This window comes from Pseudophryne corroboree, chromosome 5 (genome assembly GCF_028390025.1).
Source record: "Pseudophryne corroboree isolate aPseCor3 chromosome 5, aPseCor3.hap2, whole genome shotgun sequence".
Classification (NCBI taxonomy): domain Eukaryota; kingdom Metazoa; phylum Chordata; class Amphibia; order Anura; family Myobatrachidae; genus Pseudophryne; species Pseudophryne corroboree.
The window spans coordinates 439,107,594-439,128,339 of record NC_086448.1 but is presented as its reverse complement, the minus strand read 5'-3'; the positions used below and the strand labels follow the sequence as shown (position 1 = coordinate 439,128,339).

General features: G+C 45.4%; 1 protein-coding gene across 12 annotated transcripts in view; it reads right to left on the bottom strand.

Annotated features, from left to right (window-relative positions):
- LOC134927833 (NFX1-type zinc finger-containing protein 1-like) overlaps positions 1-20,746 on the bottom strand; it is a 585,162-nt gene that overhangs the window by 387,373 nt on the left and 177,043 nt on the right. For all 12 annotated transcript variants that reach the window (XM_063922818.1, XM_063922822.1, XM_063922829.1 and 9 more), the window contains one exon: positions 13,654-13,692. In XM_063922818.1, coding sequence (XP_063778888.1) covers positions 13,654-13,692 — 39 coding nt within the window. The remainder of the gene's footprint in view (positions 1-13,653; positions 13,693-20,746) is intronic.

Sequence of the window (20,746 nt, the reverse complement as noted above, 5' to 3'; positions counted from 1 at the left end):
TTCACTAAAAAACAGTGATGAATTGAAATACTTCGGATTAATAAATTAATTCTATCAAATGGAGCCCCAAAGAACAGATACAGTATACATTTTTGTTGGGTTTGCATAGAAATGAGAAGCTCCAGGTTACTTCTTTGTCCTGCCACACACACTGCAGGCAGGTTGCTTAAGGGTGTATGGCAAGAAAATTGTGTTTTTTTTTAATGATAAATATGCCAAAAAGTGGTGAGATTACACCCACGGAGGGGTCAGATGTATGTATGGATACACAACATTCTGCAGTTACACCCACTAATGCCCAATCCCAAACTAACAATGGGGGTCATTCCGAGTTGTTCGCTCGCAAGCTGCTTTTAGCAGCTTTGCACACGCTAAGCCGCCGCCTACTGGGAGTGAATCTTAGCTTATCAAAATTGCGAACGAAAGATTAGCAAAATAGCGAATAGACACTTCTTAGCAGTTTCTGAGTAGCTCCACACTTACTCGGCATCTGCGATCAGTTCAGTGTTTGTCGTTCCTGGTTTGACGTCACAAACACACCCAGCGTTCGCCCAGACACTCCTCCGTTTCTCCAGCCACTCCCGCGTTTTTCCCAGAAACGGTAGCGTTTTTTCGCACACACCCATAAAACGGCCTGTTTCCGCCCAGAAACACCCACTTCCTGTCAATCACATTACGATCACCAGAACGAAGAAAAAACCTTGTAATGCCGTGAGTAAAATACCTAACTGCATAGCAAATTTACTTGGCGCAGTCGCAGTGCGGACATTGCGCATGCGCATTAGCGACTAATCGCTCCGTTGCGAGAAAAAAATACCGAGCGAACAACTCGGAATGACCCCCAATGTTGGGATGTTTGAGTTATAAACTTTACATCAAGACTGTCCAGTCACAAGCAGTACAGAACAGCACATCAGACAGAGACAGAGGGCTAGATGCATCATCGCTTGGAAAGTGATAAAATGGAGAGTGAAAAAGTACCAGCCAATCAGGTCCTAACTACCATGTCACAGGCTATGTTTGAAAAATGGCAGTTAGGAGCTAGTTGGCTGGTGCTTTTTCACACACCATTTTATCACTTTCCAAGCAATGATGCATCTGGCCAAGAATCTCCTATGCCAATCCATCAGGTAAAGATCCAGGGGAAGGAATATTAAAAAACAGTAATGACTGAAGTAGAATGATCTCTGAATTCAAAACCATTAGAAATGCAAAACAAAATCTATTAATATGGCCACAAGGTCTGAAATTATGCAGAGAAAAAAATTAGTACAAGTTTTTCTATCAATGCATGGAACTGAATTTTTTATTCACAAGTTTTTTTATTGTTATAAGCAGGAAACAAGTAGGGTGGGGTACAAAAAAAAATCAAAGAAAGAACATGAGTTAAGGGGCAGAGGGTACACACATTGTCATCAAGTTTCACAGCAAATATATAGGGGGGTATCCAATTACCTGCAGTCATTGACCACGGGTAATTAGTGCTCAGGGGGCTATCCAGTCAGCACCTTGCGCTGGCTTATTGGGGGCTTTGTTTCACCTACCTCAGGCAGGCGAAATGAAATCCCTGTAAACAGCTCTGTTTTCATGTGAAAATGGGACTGTTTCTCATAAAAGCACACCGGTTTTACTGAAGTGATTTAGGGGGCTATTCAGAGATGGATGCAGATCTTGCTTTCGCAGCAAGATCTGAATCCATCTACTCACATGCTTGGGGCCGCCCAGGACAGGGCAAGACTGGCCAGCATGTGTGTGGCATTGCCCCGCTATATGTTCATAATTTAATTGCGAATGCAGCGATAAGAGGGAGTCCCTTGCCGGTGACATTTGTTTCTCGGAGCAGCTGCGTGTGACATCAGATGGTCCCTGAGTAAGCGGTCCAGAAACGCCTGTGGTGTCCGGACTACGTCCACCAAATGCCAGGTCAACAACCCCCCTGACGGGCTGCCGCTGTCAATCACCTTCCGGGTGTGACCGCCTGGTGAAGGGTCAGGCACTTTGGCCAGTGTGTGTGCGCAGACCCGATGGACGCGGCCGTTGCATGCGAACGCAGTGGCTGTGTCCATCTCTGAATTACCCCCTTAGTGCATTAAATTCAATTAAAAAGCCCAAGAAATGTGAGTTCCCAATTCCACTAGATATAATTAATCTGTGAACACAAAAAGACGTCTGTGACTGTTATGATTCCTGTACTCCAGACCGGAGGAGATCTTATGGCAGAGGTCTGAGTACAGGGAAAATAAGCTGGTTGTGGGAGCAGGAGAGCCTAGTAACCCCTGGCACCCTAACTCCGTTGTCTCGCCCGTGTTATCAGAAATCCCCTGCGAGACTATGGTTGCTTGAGCCCATGGAAGCCGCGTTCGAAGGGCGGATTATGTCTGCCCAACCCCGATGCCCCCGCAGGTCTTAAAGGGAGACAAGGGGAAGTCCGAGACAGGGTGATAACAAGGGGCCCTCTGACTAAGCAACCAGGCCAGGGGTTACAAGCTAACTAACTTAAACCAAAGGTATGTGCGGACTAGCCGCCAGGGAAAAGGACAACCAAAGATCTCCTGATCCGTTACTCCTATCCAGCACCGCTGGATACCAGAGTGGATCTGTGGGAGCGGAATCCTCCGCAAAAGCTCCAGAACACAAGTAAACTAAATAATAAACAGTTAGCGGACAAGCCGCAACACACGGCTGAGCCGCGACTCACGAACACCACAAGATGTTAAAGGTGCTCGGTCAGACTCCAGGAACAGATGACAAACTTCCGAGTACAGGATCTCTGAGGACAGGAACAACCGGATTGAGCAGGACTGGAAACTCTCTGTAGCAGACACAGGCAAACAGGAAGCTATCACCGGCGTCTGTAAGGAGTCCTGAGGGTGCCTTTATTCAGGAACCCTCCAATCAAAATCCAGACAGGGTAATCAACTGAAATGCCGTGCAGCTTGCATGCTGCACGGCCAGCACACCATGAGGTAATCAGGACAGACCCAGCAACGGGGAACGCGGCTGAACGTGGCGTCCCCGTTGCTAAGGTCAGAGCGGCTCCGTGCGCCCGGCGTCTAGCGTTGCCAGGGAGCCGGCGGCTGTACGCGCATGGCGTCCCTGGTTGCTAGGCGCCGGGCCGCACTGACGAGCGGACCCCGGCGCCTAACAGTACCCCCCCCCCTTGAGGAGGGGTCAAGGAACCCCTAAAGCCGGGTTTCTGAGGAAATTCTCGAAAAAATGCCCTTTTGAGCCTCGGGGCATGAAGATCCTCATCCAGGACCCAAGACCTTTCCTCTGGCCAATAACCTCTCCAATGTACCAAAAAATAAAGCCGACCCCGGGACAACTTGGAATCGAGAACCTTCTCCACCAAGAACTCCTGCTGACCCTGTACATTTATTGGTGATCTCCCCTGAGATATTTTACGAGGAAATCTACTGGACGAAACATATGGTTTCAGTAATGAGCAATGGAAGGTATTTCCGATCAGTAAAGTTTTTGGTAAACGTAACCGGAAAGCAACTGGATTGACTTTTTTGATAATGAGAAATGGTCCAATAAATCTAGGACCCAATCTGGCTGAGGTTTGTCGAAGTTTAATGTTGCGAGTCGACAACCACACCCTGTCTCCTACTTTAAAAGTGCACGGCCGCCGGAGCCTGTCAGAAAATCTTTTTTCCCGGAATGCTGCTTTTCTGAGAGCCAAGTGCACTTTTTTCCAAATAAGTTTAAGATGAGAGGTCAGGGCCAGAGAGGAGACAGAGGAATGTTGAAAAAATGAATTAGCTCTGGGGTGAAAACCAAAAACTGCAAAAAATGGAGACACATTGGTGGAGGAATGACAGGCATTATTATAAGCAAACTCCGCCAAAGGAAGAAACTCAGACCAGTCATTTTGGAGTTTGGCCGAGTACAAACGCAAATATTGTTTTAGAGATTGGTTAACTCGCTCAGTCTGCCCATTGGATTGGGGATGATAACCGGACGTTAAAGATAATTTCATCTTTAACGAAGCACAAAAAGACTTCCAAAATTGTGCAATGAATTGTGGACCCCTATCAGAAACAATATCAGTGGGTAAGCCATGGAGTCTGAAAACATGGCGGAGGAACAAGACTGCCAATCCCTGGGCAGATGGCAATCGGGGAAGAGCAATGAAATGGGCCATTTTGCTAAAACGGTCCACTACCACCCATATGACTCGGCATCCGGCTGACAGAGGGAGGTCCACCACAAAATCCATGGAGATATGCGACCATGGCCTAAGGGGAACATTCAAGGGCATAAGTTGACCTATAGGCAAAGAACGGGGAACTTTATGCTGTGCACAGACCTGACAAGAAAAAACAAACTCTTTAATGTCTTTGGAAAGACCAGGCCACCATACTGAGCGGGAGACTAATTCCAAAGTCTTAGCGATTCCCGGATGCCCGGCAACCTTGCTATCATGAAACTCCGCCAAAACAGTAGCTCTCAAAAACTCAGGGACAAAAAGACGACCAGCAGGAGTATTTCCAGGAGCTTGATGTTGAAGCAGCTTTAACTGGGTAAATACATCCTGTGTGAGGCCTGCCCGAATGACTGAAGACGGAAGTATGGGAGTAACAGGACTATTGTCTTGAACTGGAAGAAAACTGCGTGACAGGGCATCTGCCTTAGTATTCTTGGAACCTGGCCTGAAGGTGATAATGAATTTGAAACGAGTAAAAAATAAAGCCCAACGAGCCTGCCGGGCATTCAGTCGTTTAGCAGATTCAATGTATTGAAGATTTTTGTGATCAGTCAAAACTGAAATGGTATGGGTCGCTCCTTCAAGCCAATGCCTCCACTCCTCGAAAGCCCATTTAATAGCCAGCAATTCCCGGTTACCAACATCGTAGTTGGATTCTGCAGATGAGAATTTCCTGGACATAAAGGCACAAGGATGTAATTCAAGGGAATCTGGATCCTTCTGAGAAATGATAGCCCCAACTCCAACCTCCGAGGCATCAACCTCAACAATGAAAGGCAATTCTGGGTTGGGATGTCTAAGGACAGGGGCTGAGACAAAGGCTTGTTTCAAGGCCTGAAAAGATAACTCAGCTTCACATGACCAATTGGTAGGATCTGCTCCCTTCTTAGTAAGTGCCACAATGGGAGCAACTAGGTCAGAGAAAGAGTGAATAAATCTTCTATAGTAGTTCGCAAACCCTAAAAAGCGCTGAATTGCTTTTAAGTTGGTGGGTTGCGCCCAACTAAGGATGGCTTGGAGCTTCTTTGGTTCCATACGGAATCCCCGAGGGGAAATAATGTACCCTAAACAGGATACCTCCGTGACATGAAATTCACACTTCTCCAGTTTGGCATATAGGTGATTTTCACGTAATTTCTTTAGCACCTGACGCACCTGGGTAACATGTTGTTCTACAGAGTCAGAATATATCAAAATATCGTCTAAGTAGACTACAACGAATCTTCCAAGAAATTCACGGAGCACATCATTAATGAGATCCTGGAAAACTGCCGGAGCGTTTGACAGGCCGAATGGCATAACCAGATACTCATAGTGGCCTGATTGAGTACTGAATGCCGTTTTCCACTCATCCCCTGACTTGATTCTGATGAGGTTATATGCTCCTCTAAGGTCAATCTTAGAAAAAATCACAGCCGAACGTAGCTGATCAAAGAGGACAGAGATCAGCGGCAGAGGGTAAGTATTCTTTACTGAGATTTTATTCAAAGCTCTAAAGTCAATGCAGGGTCTGAGTGAACCATCCTTCTTCTCTACGAAGAAGAAACCTGCACTTAAAGGGGATTTAGATGGCCTGATAAAACCTTTCCCAAGGCTTTCTTTCACATACTCATTCATGGCCACAGTTTCAGGACCAGACAATGCATATAACCTTCCTTTAGGCAACGTGGCACCAGGAATTAGCTCAATGGCACAATCGTAAGGCCTATGGGGAGGCAGAATATCCGCATTGCCCTTGGAAAACACGTCAACAAAATCCTGATATTCCTCAGGAATGGGTGCAGGAACGGCGGCAGCTACTCGGATAGGAAGCGTAATACATTCTTTATTACAGATGGTACCCCATTGTAAGATCTCCCCCGACTGCCAATCAATGATGGGATTATGAAAGGCCAGCCAAGGGTGACCCAGAACCACAGGAACTGCTGGACAATGAGTAAGGAAAAACTCAATCTTTTCAGAATGCAGGGCTCCCACCGAGAGTAAAACAGGAGGTGTACCTAGAGAAATAACCCCATTGGACAAGGGACTCCCATCTAAACCATGCATGGTGACACACCTACCCAAGGTTAACTGAGGAATACCTAAGGCCTTGGCCCATGTTAAATCCATAAAGTTCCCTGCAGCTCCACTGTCCACAAAAGCAGAGACCGAGGAACAGAGGCTGCCAAAGGAAACTTTAGCAGGAACTAACAGTGAGTTATTTGAGGAGATGAGCTGCAGACCAAAGTGAACCCCCTCACAATTCACTTGGTCAGGAAGTTTCCCGATTTGTTCGGACAACTACGGGCAAAATGTCCCTTACCTCCACAGTATAAACAAAGACCAGAATTTTGCCTCCTGGTTCTTTCTTCAGGAGACAGTTTGGAGAGACCTATCTGCATAGGCTCCTCCATGTCTACAGGAATGGAAAGCACACAAGGAGTAGACCCGACAGATGCCCCTTTTTCAGCCCTCCGCTCTCTGAGCCGACGATCTATCTTAATAGAGAGCTCCATGAGTTTATCGAGAGTCTCAGGAGCGGGATACTGAAGGAGACTGTCTTTTATAGATTCAGATAAGCCGAGGCGAAACTGACTGCGCAGAGCTGGGTCATTCCATCCACAGTCGTTCGACCAACGGCGAAACTCCGTACAATAATTCTCTGCGGGATTCCTACCCTGTCTAAGAGCACGCAACTGACTCTCAGCGGACGCCTCTCTATCAGGGTCGTCATACAATAGCCCTAAAGATTTTAAAAAGGCGTCTACAGACGATAAGGCCGGATCGTCTGTCTTTAAACCAAAAGCCCAGGTCTGAGGATCCCCCTGAAGCAGAGAAATAATAATTCCAACCCGCTGAGCCTCCGTACCTGAGGAGACTGGTCTTAAACGAAAATAAAGTTTACAAGACTCTTTAAAATTAAAAAACTGTTTTCTATCCCCAGAAAAACGGTCAGGCAGATGCATTTTTGGTTCAGGATGACCCTCGGGGAAGTCCGTAACAGATCTTCCTGTGACCTCACCCGGAGGGACAGATCCTGAACCATCTGAGTAAGTTCTTGAATCTGACTAACTAGAAGCTGGCCAGGATTTGGCCCAATACCGGCGGGATTCATGAGGCCGACAAAATCTCCCAACTGAATAAGTGAAAAAATTAACTCCTGTTAATTAAAATTTTTTCTTTTGTCTGGCCGGTGATAATGTTATGATTCCTGTACTCCAGACCGGAGGAGATCTTATGGCAGAGGTCTGAGTACAGGGAAAATAAGCTGGTTGTGGGAGCAGGAGAGCCTAGTAACCCCTGGCACCCTAACTCCGTTGTCTCGCCCGTGTTATCAGAAATCCCCTGCGAGACTATGGTTGCTTGAGCCCATGGCAGCCGCGTTCGAAGGGCGGATTATGTCTGCCCAACCCCGATGCCCCCGCAGGTCTTAAAGGGAGACAAGGGGAAGTCCGAGACAGGGTGATAACAAGGGGCCCTCTGACTAAGCAACCAGGCCAGGGGTTACAAGCTAACTAACTTAAACCAAAGGTATGTGCGGACTAGCCGCCAGGGAAAAGGACAACCAAAGATCCCCTGATCCGTTACTCCTATCCAGCACCGCTGGATACCAGAGTGGATCTGTGGGAGCGGAATCCTCCGCAAAAGCTCCAGAACACAAGTAAACTAAATAATAAACAGTAAGCGGACAAGCCGCAACACACGGCTGAGCCGCGACTCACGAACACCACAAGATGTTAAAGGTGCTCGGTCAGACTCCAGGAACAGATGACAAACTTCCGAGTACAGGATCTCTGAGGACAGGAACAACCGGATTGAGCAGGACTGGAAACTCTCTGTAGCAGACACAGGCAAACAGGAAGCTATCACCGGCGTCTGTAAGGAGTCCTGAGGGTGCCTTTATTCAGGAACCCTCCAATCAAAATCCAGACAGGGTAATCAACTGAAATGCCGTGCAGCTTGCATGCTGCACGGCCAGCACACCATGAGGTAATCAGGACAGACCCAGCAACGGGGAACGCGGCTGAACGTGGCGTCCCCGTTGCTAAGGTCAGAGCGGCTCCGTGCGCCCGGCGTCTAGCGTTGCCAGGGAGCCGGCGGCTGTACGCGCACGGCGTCCCTGGTTGCTAGGCGCCGGGCCGCACTGACGAGCGGACCCCGGCGCCTAACAGTGACTGTAACCTGGCATGGAGTATTTTCACTTCTCAAATAGACATACTGTATCCAACAGATAATCTTTTTTGTTCTACAAGTGAATTGAATGACAATATGTCTCCTTATTGTATAAGGGCCTGTTTCAGAGTAGTACTCTATAGCAAGTGTGATTTTCTAGGCTATGGAACTGCTAATGTTAGCAAGTGAATCTACCGCCAAAATGAAATGAGACATCCACCAGAGGAATCTCAACTCATTTGCAATTGCATACACATTTGCAGCCAAAACGCAAAAACGAGGAACATCGACTGCTCAAGTAGTTCTATAGTTACACAGACTGGATGCAGAAGTAGCATTGAAGGCTCCATGTTTCTCTGCGTACATGATCACACCTGCGCTTTTGCTGCCACTCCCCGTTAAACTCCCCTAAACTATCCCTTCCGGTCACTCTATAATGAAATCGTCACTGCAAGTAGATTCACAAAGGTACCTTACACATACGCAGTGCGATCATAGCTCATGTGCAGTCTGCAGATAATTGCTCAATTGTGAAAACATTGGCATAGCGTACAACTCAGGTCGTAAGTTCACAATACAGATCAGTGTCTTCTGTAGATGGGATGTAGTCATGTGACTGGCGGTCACCACATAACCTCCCCCTACATCCCGCCCTCTCACAATCCCAACGGTCAGCAAGCCAACCAACAGGGACTTTTCCCAATTGTGGGTGTCCACGACGCTGGAATGCCGACAGGGTGGCAAGCGCAACGGAGCCCCTTTTCGGACTCAATGCGCTCACTACGCTGTGGGAACAGTGACTTGCTGCGCTCACCACAGGTTCTATTCCCTCTCTATGGGTGTAGTGGACACACATGAGTTGGAATAGACCCTGTATGCCGGGATCATGCGTGTCAGCATTTTAAGCAATCAGGAATCAGGATTCTGGCATTGGGATCCTGACCGCCAGAATCCCGACTGCCGGTAACATAAGCACACCCTGAAAGCTGCCTCCTGCAGTATAACTCAACCTCCGCAGGATGGATAAGGGAGGGAAATTGACTGCTGCTGCTACAGTCAAATTGAATATATAATGAAAGCTTCTCTGCATGCTAGCAGTAAAGGCTGAGCTCCGATATGGCCCTTGTGATCAGCCTTGTGTGTCTGATAGACACAGGCTACTCACTGTGTAATAAAGTCCCAGAAAGGATGATTAGAGAGCTCCTGTCATCTTGTCCTGTGCTCATCTGATCAGATCAAAGTGAGCTGACATGCTGCAAAGTGCAGGCATCTGTGCTCACTTCACTGATCATAGGGTTCACAGCAGCAGCACAGGAGAACAGATGACTGGAGCGCACCGATCACCATTTTTGGGTGCAGGTGAGTGTACTCTTGGTGGGGGGGGGGGGGGGGGGGAGTAGCAGTGGCACATGCAACTGTATTTGCATACAAACTGCTAAGTTGCAGTGTTTTCCTGGAAAACGCTATAACGCAGCATTTCATATGCAGATGCAGCTATATTCGCACACAGAATATAGTCATGCCGCATATTATTTTAATTAGTATTGTCCGCTTGTGTGTCTGATTCAGGGAACAAAGATGCTAGGCGCTGGCTGAGTTGCACGGGTCCTAGCAGGTCTCATGCGCACTTTGTGCAGCGACTCATTACATACAGAGGATAGATGAGGAAGGATGCATCTACACATATGCCTCTAAACAGCCTATTTATCAAGCCCGTTTTTCATAAAATTATGCAGGAACAGCAGTTTTGGCATAATCGTATGTATTACATCTATGTACTAATAGCCTAATGCCTGCTAAATGATTATTAGTGCTAAAAATCTCAGTTCCCATTATTATCAATGGGAATTACGGTCTGACCCCTATGTATCAAACTCCTCTGGATGCATTCTTGCAGGAGAAGGATCTTCCAGTCCCTCTCCCCCAGCCTCCGACTAGCTCCTGAGTCTGGCCCTGAGCACATGTGCAGTCTCATATTCTCAGAAGGAGTCTTTCTTAAAAATGAAATACTCCTCCAGTATGCTGGGGATGTTACTTGCAGGAACTGCAGTTATCTCTACTACTGTCCTTGTGATTTATGATCTTGGTTATAATAAAGGACTTTTCACCTGAATGTACCAAAGTGAATTCAGATTCAAAATGTATATTTAGAGTGATAAGTCAAAACGTTGAAAAATTGTCTCAGCATAAGACCAGCAAAACATCTACAGTATCTCAAAGCTGTTATATTGTAAAATAAACTATGGACAAGGGCCCTAATTCTGCATGAGTTGTAGTTTTGTGAGAAATTGCATAACTACAACTCCTTTCTCTAGCATGCGGGCTGCTGCCCTATATGCCGGCTCCTCCCTGCCTTGCTGAAATGTAAGCGTATACGATCGCAGTTTAAGTCCTCGCGCATGCACAGAATTGCAGAAATTACAGATTTCCACCCTTCTGCTAATGATCCTGAATCGGGCCCTACAGAAGGTACAGTAGGTACCGAATTATTTTACAGCAGCAACTGGAGACAATGGCCCTCATTCCGAGTTGTTCACTCACTAGCTGCTTTTAGCAGCATTGCAAACGCTAGGCCACCGCTCTCTGGGAGTGAATCTTAGCTTAGCAGAATAACGAACGAAAGATTAGCAGAACTGCTACTAAATAATTTGCTGCAGTTTCTGAGTAGCTCCAAACCTACTGCTAGATTGCGATCACCTCAGTCTGTTTAGTTCCTGTTTTGACGTCACAAACACGCCCTGCTTTTGGCCAGCCACTCCTGCATTTTTACCTGGCACGCCTGCGTTTTTTAGCACACACCCTGAAAACGGACAGTTTCCGCCCAGAAACACCCATTTCCTGTCAATCACACTATGATCACTCGAGCGATAAAAAAACATCGCTCGAGCTTGTGTAAATCTACAAAGTTTTGTGTGAAAGTACTTAGCGCATGCGCATTTTTGTCATTTTTTTACTTAATCGCTACACTGTGAAATCGGCAGCGAGCGAACAACTCGGAATGACCACCAATAATAAACAGTGTGAAAATTGACCGATTTATGGGCCAAACTGATATGTTATGTGGTTATTTGGAAAAATATTTTTCATTAATTTAATTGTAACATGAATATGTATTATTCCTTTTGTAAATATTAATATAATAATAGCTTAGTTGCTTATTTGTATATATATGAAATATATGATGTAAATAGTCTATATGTATTTATTGTGGTACAGAAATAAATGGGTCAGGAGAGTGAAAATGATTGCTGCATTCCTCACGCGCTTAGTATGCTATAGAGACAGCAGAAGGGGGAGAATAGCCGCGCGCCGGTAACATGGGGAAGCCGTGCGCAGACAGGAGCCGCGCGCCGGTAACATGGGGAAGCCGTGCGCAAAGAGGGATCGAGCGCCGGCAACACGGGAGAGCCGTGTGCAGAAGGGAGACTGCGCGCAGGTAGAAAGGGGGAGCCGTGTGCAAAGGGGGACCCGCGCGGCCGATGGAGAAAGTGTATAAAAGACGCTCTCAGCCAGCAGGACGGGCAGTATGCTGATCCCCCTTGCAGTGCTGGCACCTGGGTCTCTCCAACGCTGCTAAGAGCTGTAACGCTGTAAAAATTACAGCAGCAGCCGGAGAGTTTTTGGGTAGCATAGCCGGTCAAGGAAGTCTGTGTGCTGGAAGACGGAGCGGCCGGGTTTAAGAGGCAGGAGGGCAGGAGAAGCCGCTAAGGTAGCCTACCTGTCCTCAGATCCCTAGGCTACCGCTCCGCTCCAGAGTGTGGGCGGCTGCATTGCCCCTGCTCCCGCGGACAGCTGTAAACATAACTGCGGGTAGCAGGAGGCAGAAGGCGGCGACGTGGCTGAGAGATCCAGCATCTCCTACCCCTAGCGGCGGTGTAACAAGAAAGGAGGCGGCACCATATATACCAAACTTCAGTGAGGGGGCCGTTCCATTGCTGAGACTCCAGACAAAGGGAGGTGACGCCTGCAAGCTAGAGCCAATAGGAGAGTCGGGGAAGAAAGTGACAGCACCGCTGATCTGCTGATGACCGTGGAGGTGTAAGTGAACTATTAACACCTGCACATATTAAGTACTTGAGGCTGCTCCCATAGATATGAGAGACATATAGCTGCACACATATGTTTTGACTGTGTTATCCAGAGGCATTTCTTATTGCACACTAAAGTTAACCGCTTAAGAACTGTGAACTGAAAATATACATGAAGTAAGGGGTACAATAATAAGGATTTAAGCAGCTCAAGTACATATAAAGACAAAGCCCTGGGGGTAAGAAAAAAAGAAACACCTGGCAATAGACTTTATTCCTTCTAATGGTGGGAGACTATAAAGGCTTGTGACTCTCTTGCTATTTGGATCATTTGAAGTATATTAATAGTGACTGAAATCAGTCAGGAACTCAAGAACTTATAGTGACTCATTAACAAGCCCCTGCTTAATTACACCAATAACCTGCACTGCAGTAGTTATATGGACAAAGGAAATGCTGGACGTAATAGGCTGTTACTATAGTGGTATGTCCCGTCATATAATAAGATGGAGATTATAATAGTATATATTTACATACACAGTGATAACGAGACTGCATATACCGATGAGCAGGAGGAGTGAATATTTAAGTCATTTAAACTTTTATATGCAAATATTCCATTAGCATGGTGCAATTGGAGCATTGTTTATGCAAGGATACAACTTATTAACTGAACAAGCCTTTATGCTGCTTATGAGAGACTATTTCTAATATGAGTTGCAGAGTTACTACTAGATGACTAGAAAGGTTACATAATTGATACAGACTTTGTGGATACTAAAAAAGGAAACAAAAGTAACCAAAGAGAGAGAAAGGCTGAATAGAACCCTAGTAATCTATCTAAACTGCATATTTATGCCAGATGGAAACAAAACAATATTCTCTGCTATTTGTAAAGTACTGCATCTGTTAGCTGGTTGAAGGCAAAGAATATAGGGAAAGGAGGAGGATCATCTATTATTCCCAGCAAATGAAATTAAATAAACCTTAGGTCCTACATTGGAAAATATCCACTACTTCTAAAGGATAACAGCTTCTCTATGTACTAAATGGGCCCCAACTGCGCAAACATTTTATTATCTGAGAGTATCCGGGTCACTCACGCTAGTATATACAAATGTATTTTTTGTAATGCATGCAGAATTTAATGTATAGGAAAAGATATTGTTTAATCAAATGAGTATTGTAATAAGGAATTGGATATAGGGTAAATGTAGTGTTTATGTAAAGAATGTATTAAAACAAATCTATAATACTTACCATAAAAGTGTTGTGTTGGTACCAGCGGACTCTGAAACCCTGAAAAGAGAAGAAGAACAAGTATTTAATATATAAAGAGGATTAGTGTATTAAATGTATATTTATTAAATAACACAACTACTTTACACAAGGCTTACCCAGGCAAGCCAATATAGAAATTAGCTTGGGTGGAGGCACAAACTTATATTAGTGACCCACATCTAGAGGTAAGGTAGGGTTACATTTTGGAGGCACTGCTGAAATAAATATTCAGGACATTATAATGGAGAAGATTACAGGAGAAGAGTTATACACTTGGTGTACACAGAGAGGAACAAGTTTAAAAAAGTGTATGGGAGTAGGGGGGAAATTTCTCTGACATTCACGATGATGTAGTATTAGAGACTTTAGACAAACTGTATGGAGTAAGTAAACCCCGGATCATAGACAAATGGAGAGAGGATTCCGGGAGGGTTGTGGTTATTCTGATAGAGACAGAAAAATAGTTAGATGCCAGGTTAATACCTACAATGATTGTAGCTGGGGGAGAGATTGGAAGACTGTGGTGCATTAGATGGTCTAAAAGTAGTGAGGAAGAAACAGTGCTCACATCTCAGCCTCTGCTGAAAACCCAGAGAGGATCAATGAGAACAGCAATATCCAGGGGGATGGTGCCAATGTAAGTGCAGGGCAGTCTGAGACCATGGTAGATAGAGTTGTCACCCAGTTAGAGAGGTGTCACTATGAAAGAAGTTACAGGAGATTGAGAATATTTTCAGGATAGTGCCTGTGCCACTTGGGGAAGAAACATACGAAGCGTGGAAAGAAGCTGCTGTTCAGCAAGCTGAAGAGTGGCAATGTCCCGACCAAATAAAAAGGCAGAGGGTAGTAGAGAGCTTGAGGTGCCCAGCCACGGGTATTATTCAGGCAGCTAGAAGAAGCAACCCGCAAGCCACACTTGAAACTTATTTTGAAGCTTTGGATTATGCCTATGGCACTTTAGAGGATGTGGGAGATTTGACCTCGAGGTTCCATCATACGTTCCAAGAACCTGGGGAGAAATTTAGCGCTTATTTGATTAGGATAGATAAACTCTTGTATAAAATATTTGACAAAGGGGGTATTAATAGAGAGGAGGTGTATGGAAGTAGGATGAAGCAGCTCATTAGAGGAGCATTGACCACTGACTTTGTGGCTCAAATGTTAAGATGTTCAGGGAGAAGAGAGACCCCTCCCACTTTTAATGATCTGTTAAAAGAGGTAAAGCAGGAGGAAGCATTAATTGAAATGAGAGAAAAAACTATAAAAAAGGTAAAAATGGTACAACCCATGGTGGAAGTGAATCCATTTGAAGAAAAAATACTTAAAATGATAGAGGAACAAAATAAAAAACTAGAACAGTTTATGGTTTTACAAACCAACAGTAATTCTAGTCTCTCATCGTCAAGGACAAACAATAATATATCTGTGAGGGGAAGGGGAAGTAATTATAATAATAGAGGCCGAGGATGCTTCAGATGTGGTAGGTCAGGGCATAGGGCCTATGAATGCACTGCTGATCCTGGAAACTTTTCACAAAGAGTTACTGATAATAATTCAGCATTAAACAGCCATAATCTTTCTGGGCAGTGAAATGGATGGGGGAGGACGGTGAACCCCTCACAGTCCCCCTAGAAGTCAGCTACTGCGCTATGAGGAATTCCTGGTAGAATGGGAAAATTCCAGAAGGTCTGATGGGTCCTACGCCAATAGTCTCCACATCCTTTAATGGGAACAAATGTACGTGCAGACCCCATTTCTTCAAATATTGCATTGTGACCTAGGTTTCCACTATACTTAGTGAAGGTGAATACCTAATCTGTATGTTTAAGTGGATTACATAAAGGGTATTATAAACCATATGAAATTAGTGGGCAACCCAGATGTGACGTAATTATGATAATTACATATAATTAAATATTCACATCCATAACTACCCTTTGAAAGGATACACAAGAAGCAATAACCCATATATAGTTACCATTTATTATTCACGATCTATAAATTAATATTCAGTTAATTGAGCAAAAGAATCAGGCATTGTGTAACAGTTTTTATTTATTTGTAAAAAAATTTTTTTCTTTTTCTTTATATCTGTGAATTAATTCACTGCATTCACACAATCTTGCACATATTTCTTCACATTTATGTTTCTCAATTGCAACATTTTAAAATGATATTAATAAAGGTTATTTTTTAATGAAACTTGTAATTCACAATAAATGCAAATAAATTTATTCTCTTATCCTTGAGTGCGCCAACAAAGAGACAATCTTTCTCTGTCCTGTGTTGTTCTGTAACTTATTGTCTATGGCGGCACCCCCTATGATGAATGGTGATTTATTTTCCTTATAATCATAAAATCAGGGGAAACTTTCATTACGAATAAGTCATAATTATCCTAGTGCAGAGGACATCCCTGTCCCCTAGCCCCTTTGCATATCAGATCAGAGGAAAGATCCAGACATTGGACTTATCATATCTGAAATAACAAAAAATAAAAGTAATCAAAATTGGGACCCTTTAATATCTAATGCTTCTGATGGAGTAAGGTTATTAGAAAGAGAAAGGAAACATTTATTGATAATTAATGGATTGTTATATCGGGTAATTGGAAGGAAAAAAATATCAATTGGTATTGCCAAAGATATATCGATCTATGGTAATGAAAGCATTACACGATGACCATGGCCATTTAGGAAATGATAAGACCTTAAATCTAATATATGAAAGGTTTTATTGGCCAGGCATGAGGAAAGAAATAGAAGCATATTGCCAAAATTGTGGAAATTGTATAGTACGGAAGACTGTAAGTAGTCAATTTGCCCCACTAGTAAATTTTAGGAGTAATGGTCCTATGGACCTAGTCTGTATGGACATTTTAACATTAGAAGTAGAACCCGGAAAGAAATGCCACATATTAATAATTACGGATCATTTCACAAGATATGCCCAAGCATACATTACACCAAATCAGAAAGCACATACTGTAGCCAATACTCTATGGGGCAAATATTTTGTTCATTACGGTCTGCCTAACCGACTACATTCTGACCAAGGGAGAGAGATCTAGAGAAAGTTGATTAAGGGACTCTGTGCGATTTGTGGGATAACGAAATCACGAACCACCCCTTGTCATCCTTAGAGAAACCCTCAGCCTGAAAGGTTCAACAGAACATTGTTGAATATGTTGGGGACTCTAAACCCATTTGATAAAAACCATTGGAAAAGCCATGTCACGATCCGGGTATCTGGACGCCATTTCTTACCTATCAGATGCCTCCTAAGGCTGGCTCAGCGCTCCAGGACCGAATCCCATCTGTTATCCTGATATGCACATTCCCGCATCCTCTCCTGTCTCTCTGGACGCAGTCACAGTAACGCCTTATACATCTGGCATGGCGTCTCCCGCGGCCTCCGCCGCCGTCCCTGAGCTTCTGCATTCAGAGTGGCGATTACGTCAGTATTATTAATTTGCATAATTGCCTAGCCAATGCCTTCCTTGCTGCAGGTATAAATAGGTTGTGCCTGAGCAAGGAAGGCGTCAGTGCTTTGGTTGTCAAACCTAGTTCCAGTTTGTCTCTCTCCTGTGATTGTCTTCCAGGTTCCAGCTCCTGTCTCCAGACTTCTGCTATAGAGACCCGCACCAGCATTCCATCTGCGGTGTAGCCTGACTCTCCGATCCATTCTGGACTCACCTGTTTCCAGCTACAACATCACCTGCTTCCAGCTCAGCTTCCAGCAGTGTACAGCTTCTCTTAAAGGGCCGGTGTCCTTTCTGCAGTTTACCACTCTCCACCGGTATTATTATTTCTCCGCTCTCAAATTCTACATTTCATCTATATTGCATCGCTCTCAAGCTTTATTTATTATTTAACTGGTTCCAGCCAGTATCCACTCCGTGCCAACACCTGTCTGGTTCTAACCAGTACACACAGCAGCATTTTATCTACAGCAGTCCAGCTTTCCCTGGAACACCAGCTGGTACGACCCTGGGCTTTCCTCATTGCTACAGTTGAGCCTGGTAAGGACTTTCCAACTTGCAGATAATAAGAACTGTCTCATACCACCAGAGCTCTGTGGCCCCTGCCACCCTGTAGTACCCAGGAACTGTATTATTATTTCTCTGCTGATTTTTATGTTTCTTTTTACTGCTACTGTGATGCATGGAGTTTGTCATAAATAAATATCATTGACTTTTACTCAAGTTGTCGTGGTCACGCCTTCGGGCGGTTTCTCTTCATGTTACTTACATGTCCAGGGGTCTGATACAACCTCCCAGGTTCCGGTACATCTCAGCCCCTACAACTGAGGCTGCCTTCCGTCAGCTCAGGCCCTCAGTTGTGACAGTAAGCACTGACCAAATGAATCCAGCCGGAGACCAGGATCAAGCGGCCAGGCCGATGCAAGAACTGGCAGCCCGACTTGAACATCAGGAGGCTGCACAGGGCCACATCATCCGCTGTCTCCAGGATTTCTCTACTCGGCTGGATGGGATTCAGACAACTCTCCGTGGATCAGGCGCATCTGGGGCGTCAACCACAGTGACTCCAACTATAACCCCACCCACCTTACCCGTTTCTGCTCCACGTCTTCATCTTCCAACGCCAGCAAAATTTGACGGATCTCCAAGATTCTGCAGGGGATTTCTCAACCAGTGTGAGATTCAGTTTGAGCTACAACCTGGCAATTTTCCCAGTGACCGTACAAAAATTGCCTACATCATCTCACTTCTCAGTGGCTCAGCCCTTGACTGGGCATCACCGTTATGGGAGAGGTCCGACACCCTGCTATCTTCTTACACTGCATTCGTGTCAACATTCAGGCGCATCTTCGACGAGCCAGGCCGGCTAACTTCAGCTTCGTCTGAGATTCTCCGTTTACGCCAGGGATCACATACTGTAGGACAATATCTTATACAGTTCCAGATCCTGGCATCTGAACTGGCATGGAACGACGAGGCCCTGTATGCTGCATTCTGGCATGGTTTATCCGAGCGTATTAAAGATGAGTTAGCTACCAGAGACTTACCCTCCAAGTTAGATGAGCTAATCTCACTTTGTACAAAAGTTGACTTACGTTTCAGAGAGAGAGCAACTGAGCGTGGAAGATCATCTGCTCCAAAATCTTCTGCTCCTCCTCCTCGCCAACTGTCACCAACTAAAGATGAACCCATGCAAATTGCCCGTTCCCGTTTAACTCCTGCTGAGCGCCGAAGACGTCTCTCTGAGTCTCTCTGTCTGTATTGTGCAGCCCCGTCTCACACTATTCATGCCTGTCCCAAACGTCCGGGAAACTTCAAATCCTAGCTCGCCAAGGAGAGGGCCGGCTAGGAGTAATGATCTCCTCTCCATCTCCTCAAGATTGTAATCTCCCAGTCTCGCTTCAAGTTGCTCAACGTTATCAGAACGTCATTGCCCTCCTGGATTCCGGAGCAGCTGGGAACTTTATTACCGAAGCCTATGTTAAACGGTGGTCCCTACCCACCGAGAGACTTCCTTCCTCCTTTTCCTTAACTGCCGTGGATGGCAGTAAAATTTTTGATACAGTTATTGCTCTAAGGACTCTACCAGTTCGTCTGAGAGTGGGAGTTCTTCATTCCGAACTTATTTCACTTTTAGTGATTCCAAGAGCCACACATCCTGTGGTCCTGGGCCTTCCATGGCTCCGTCTTCACAATCCTACAATTGATTGGACGACTACGCAAATCCTGGCATGGGGTCCCTCCTGTGCTGAGACATGTTTGTTTAAAGTGTTGCCTGTCTGTTCTTCCTCCCCCAGGTCGTCTGATGTTCCACCTCCTCCATATCAAGATTTCACGGATGTGTTCAGTAAAGCTTCTGCTGATATCCTTCCTCCTCATAGAGAATGGGACTGTCCGATTGATCTCGTTCCAGGGAAGGTTCCACCTCGAGGCCGAACTTATCCGTTGTCTCTGCCCGAGACGCATTCTATGGAGGAATACATTAAAGAGAACCTAGCAAAGGGGTTCATTCGACCTTCTTCTTCTCCAGCCGGCGCAGGCTTCTTTTTTGTAAAAAAGAAAGATGGTGGTCTGCGGCCGTGCATCGACTACAGAGGTTTGAACGACATTACCATCAAGAACCGCTATCCTTTACCCCTGATTACTGAGCTCTTTGACAGAGTTAGCGGAGCTACCATCTTTACAAAGCTGGACTTGAGAGGTGCATACAATCTCATCCGGATCCGTGAGGGTGACGAGTGGAAGACCGCATTTAACACCCGTGACGGACATTATGAGTACCTCGTCATGCCCTTCGGATTGAGCAATGCTCCAGCTGTCTTCCAGCATTTCGTCAATGAGATCTTCAGAGACATTCTATACCGTCATGTCGTGGTCTATCTAGATGATATCCTCATTTTTGCCAACAATTTAGAGGAACATCGTTTTTGGGTAAAGGAGGTTCTGTCCCGTCTCCGTGTCAATCATCTCTATTGCAAATTAGAGAAATGCGTCTTTGAAGTCAAGTCCATTCCGTTTCTAGGGTACATTGTGTCCGGTTCCGGACTAGAGATGGATCCTGAGAAACTACAAGCAATCCAGAATTGGCCGGTACCCTTAACCCTCAAAGAGGTCCAGAGGTTCTTAGGGTTCGCCAATTATTACCGAAAGTTTATACGAGACTTTTCCACCATTGTGGCGCCTATTACTGCTTTCACCAAGAAGGGTGCTAACCCGTCCAAGTGGTCTGAAGAAGCCATGCAAGCTTTTCATCTTTTAAAACAGAGGTTCATCTCTGCGCCTGTCCTGAAACAGCCTGACATCGACTCTCCTTTCATCCTAGAGGTGGATGCCTCCTCCGTTGGAGTAGGAGCGGTGTTATCTCAGAGGGCTAAAGATGGCCATTTACATCCTTGCAGTTTCTTCTCACGGAAGTTCTCCCCAGCGGAGCGCAACTATGCCATTGGCGACCAGGAGTTGCTAGCCATCAAGCTCGCTCTAGAGGAGTGGAGATATCTGTTGGAGGGAGCTTCTCATTCAATCACCATCCTTACAGACCACAAGAACCTTCTATATCTGAAAGGCACACAATGTCTCAACCCTCGTCAGGCC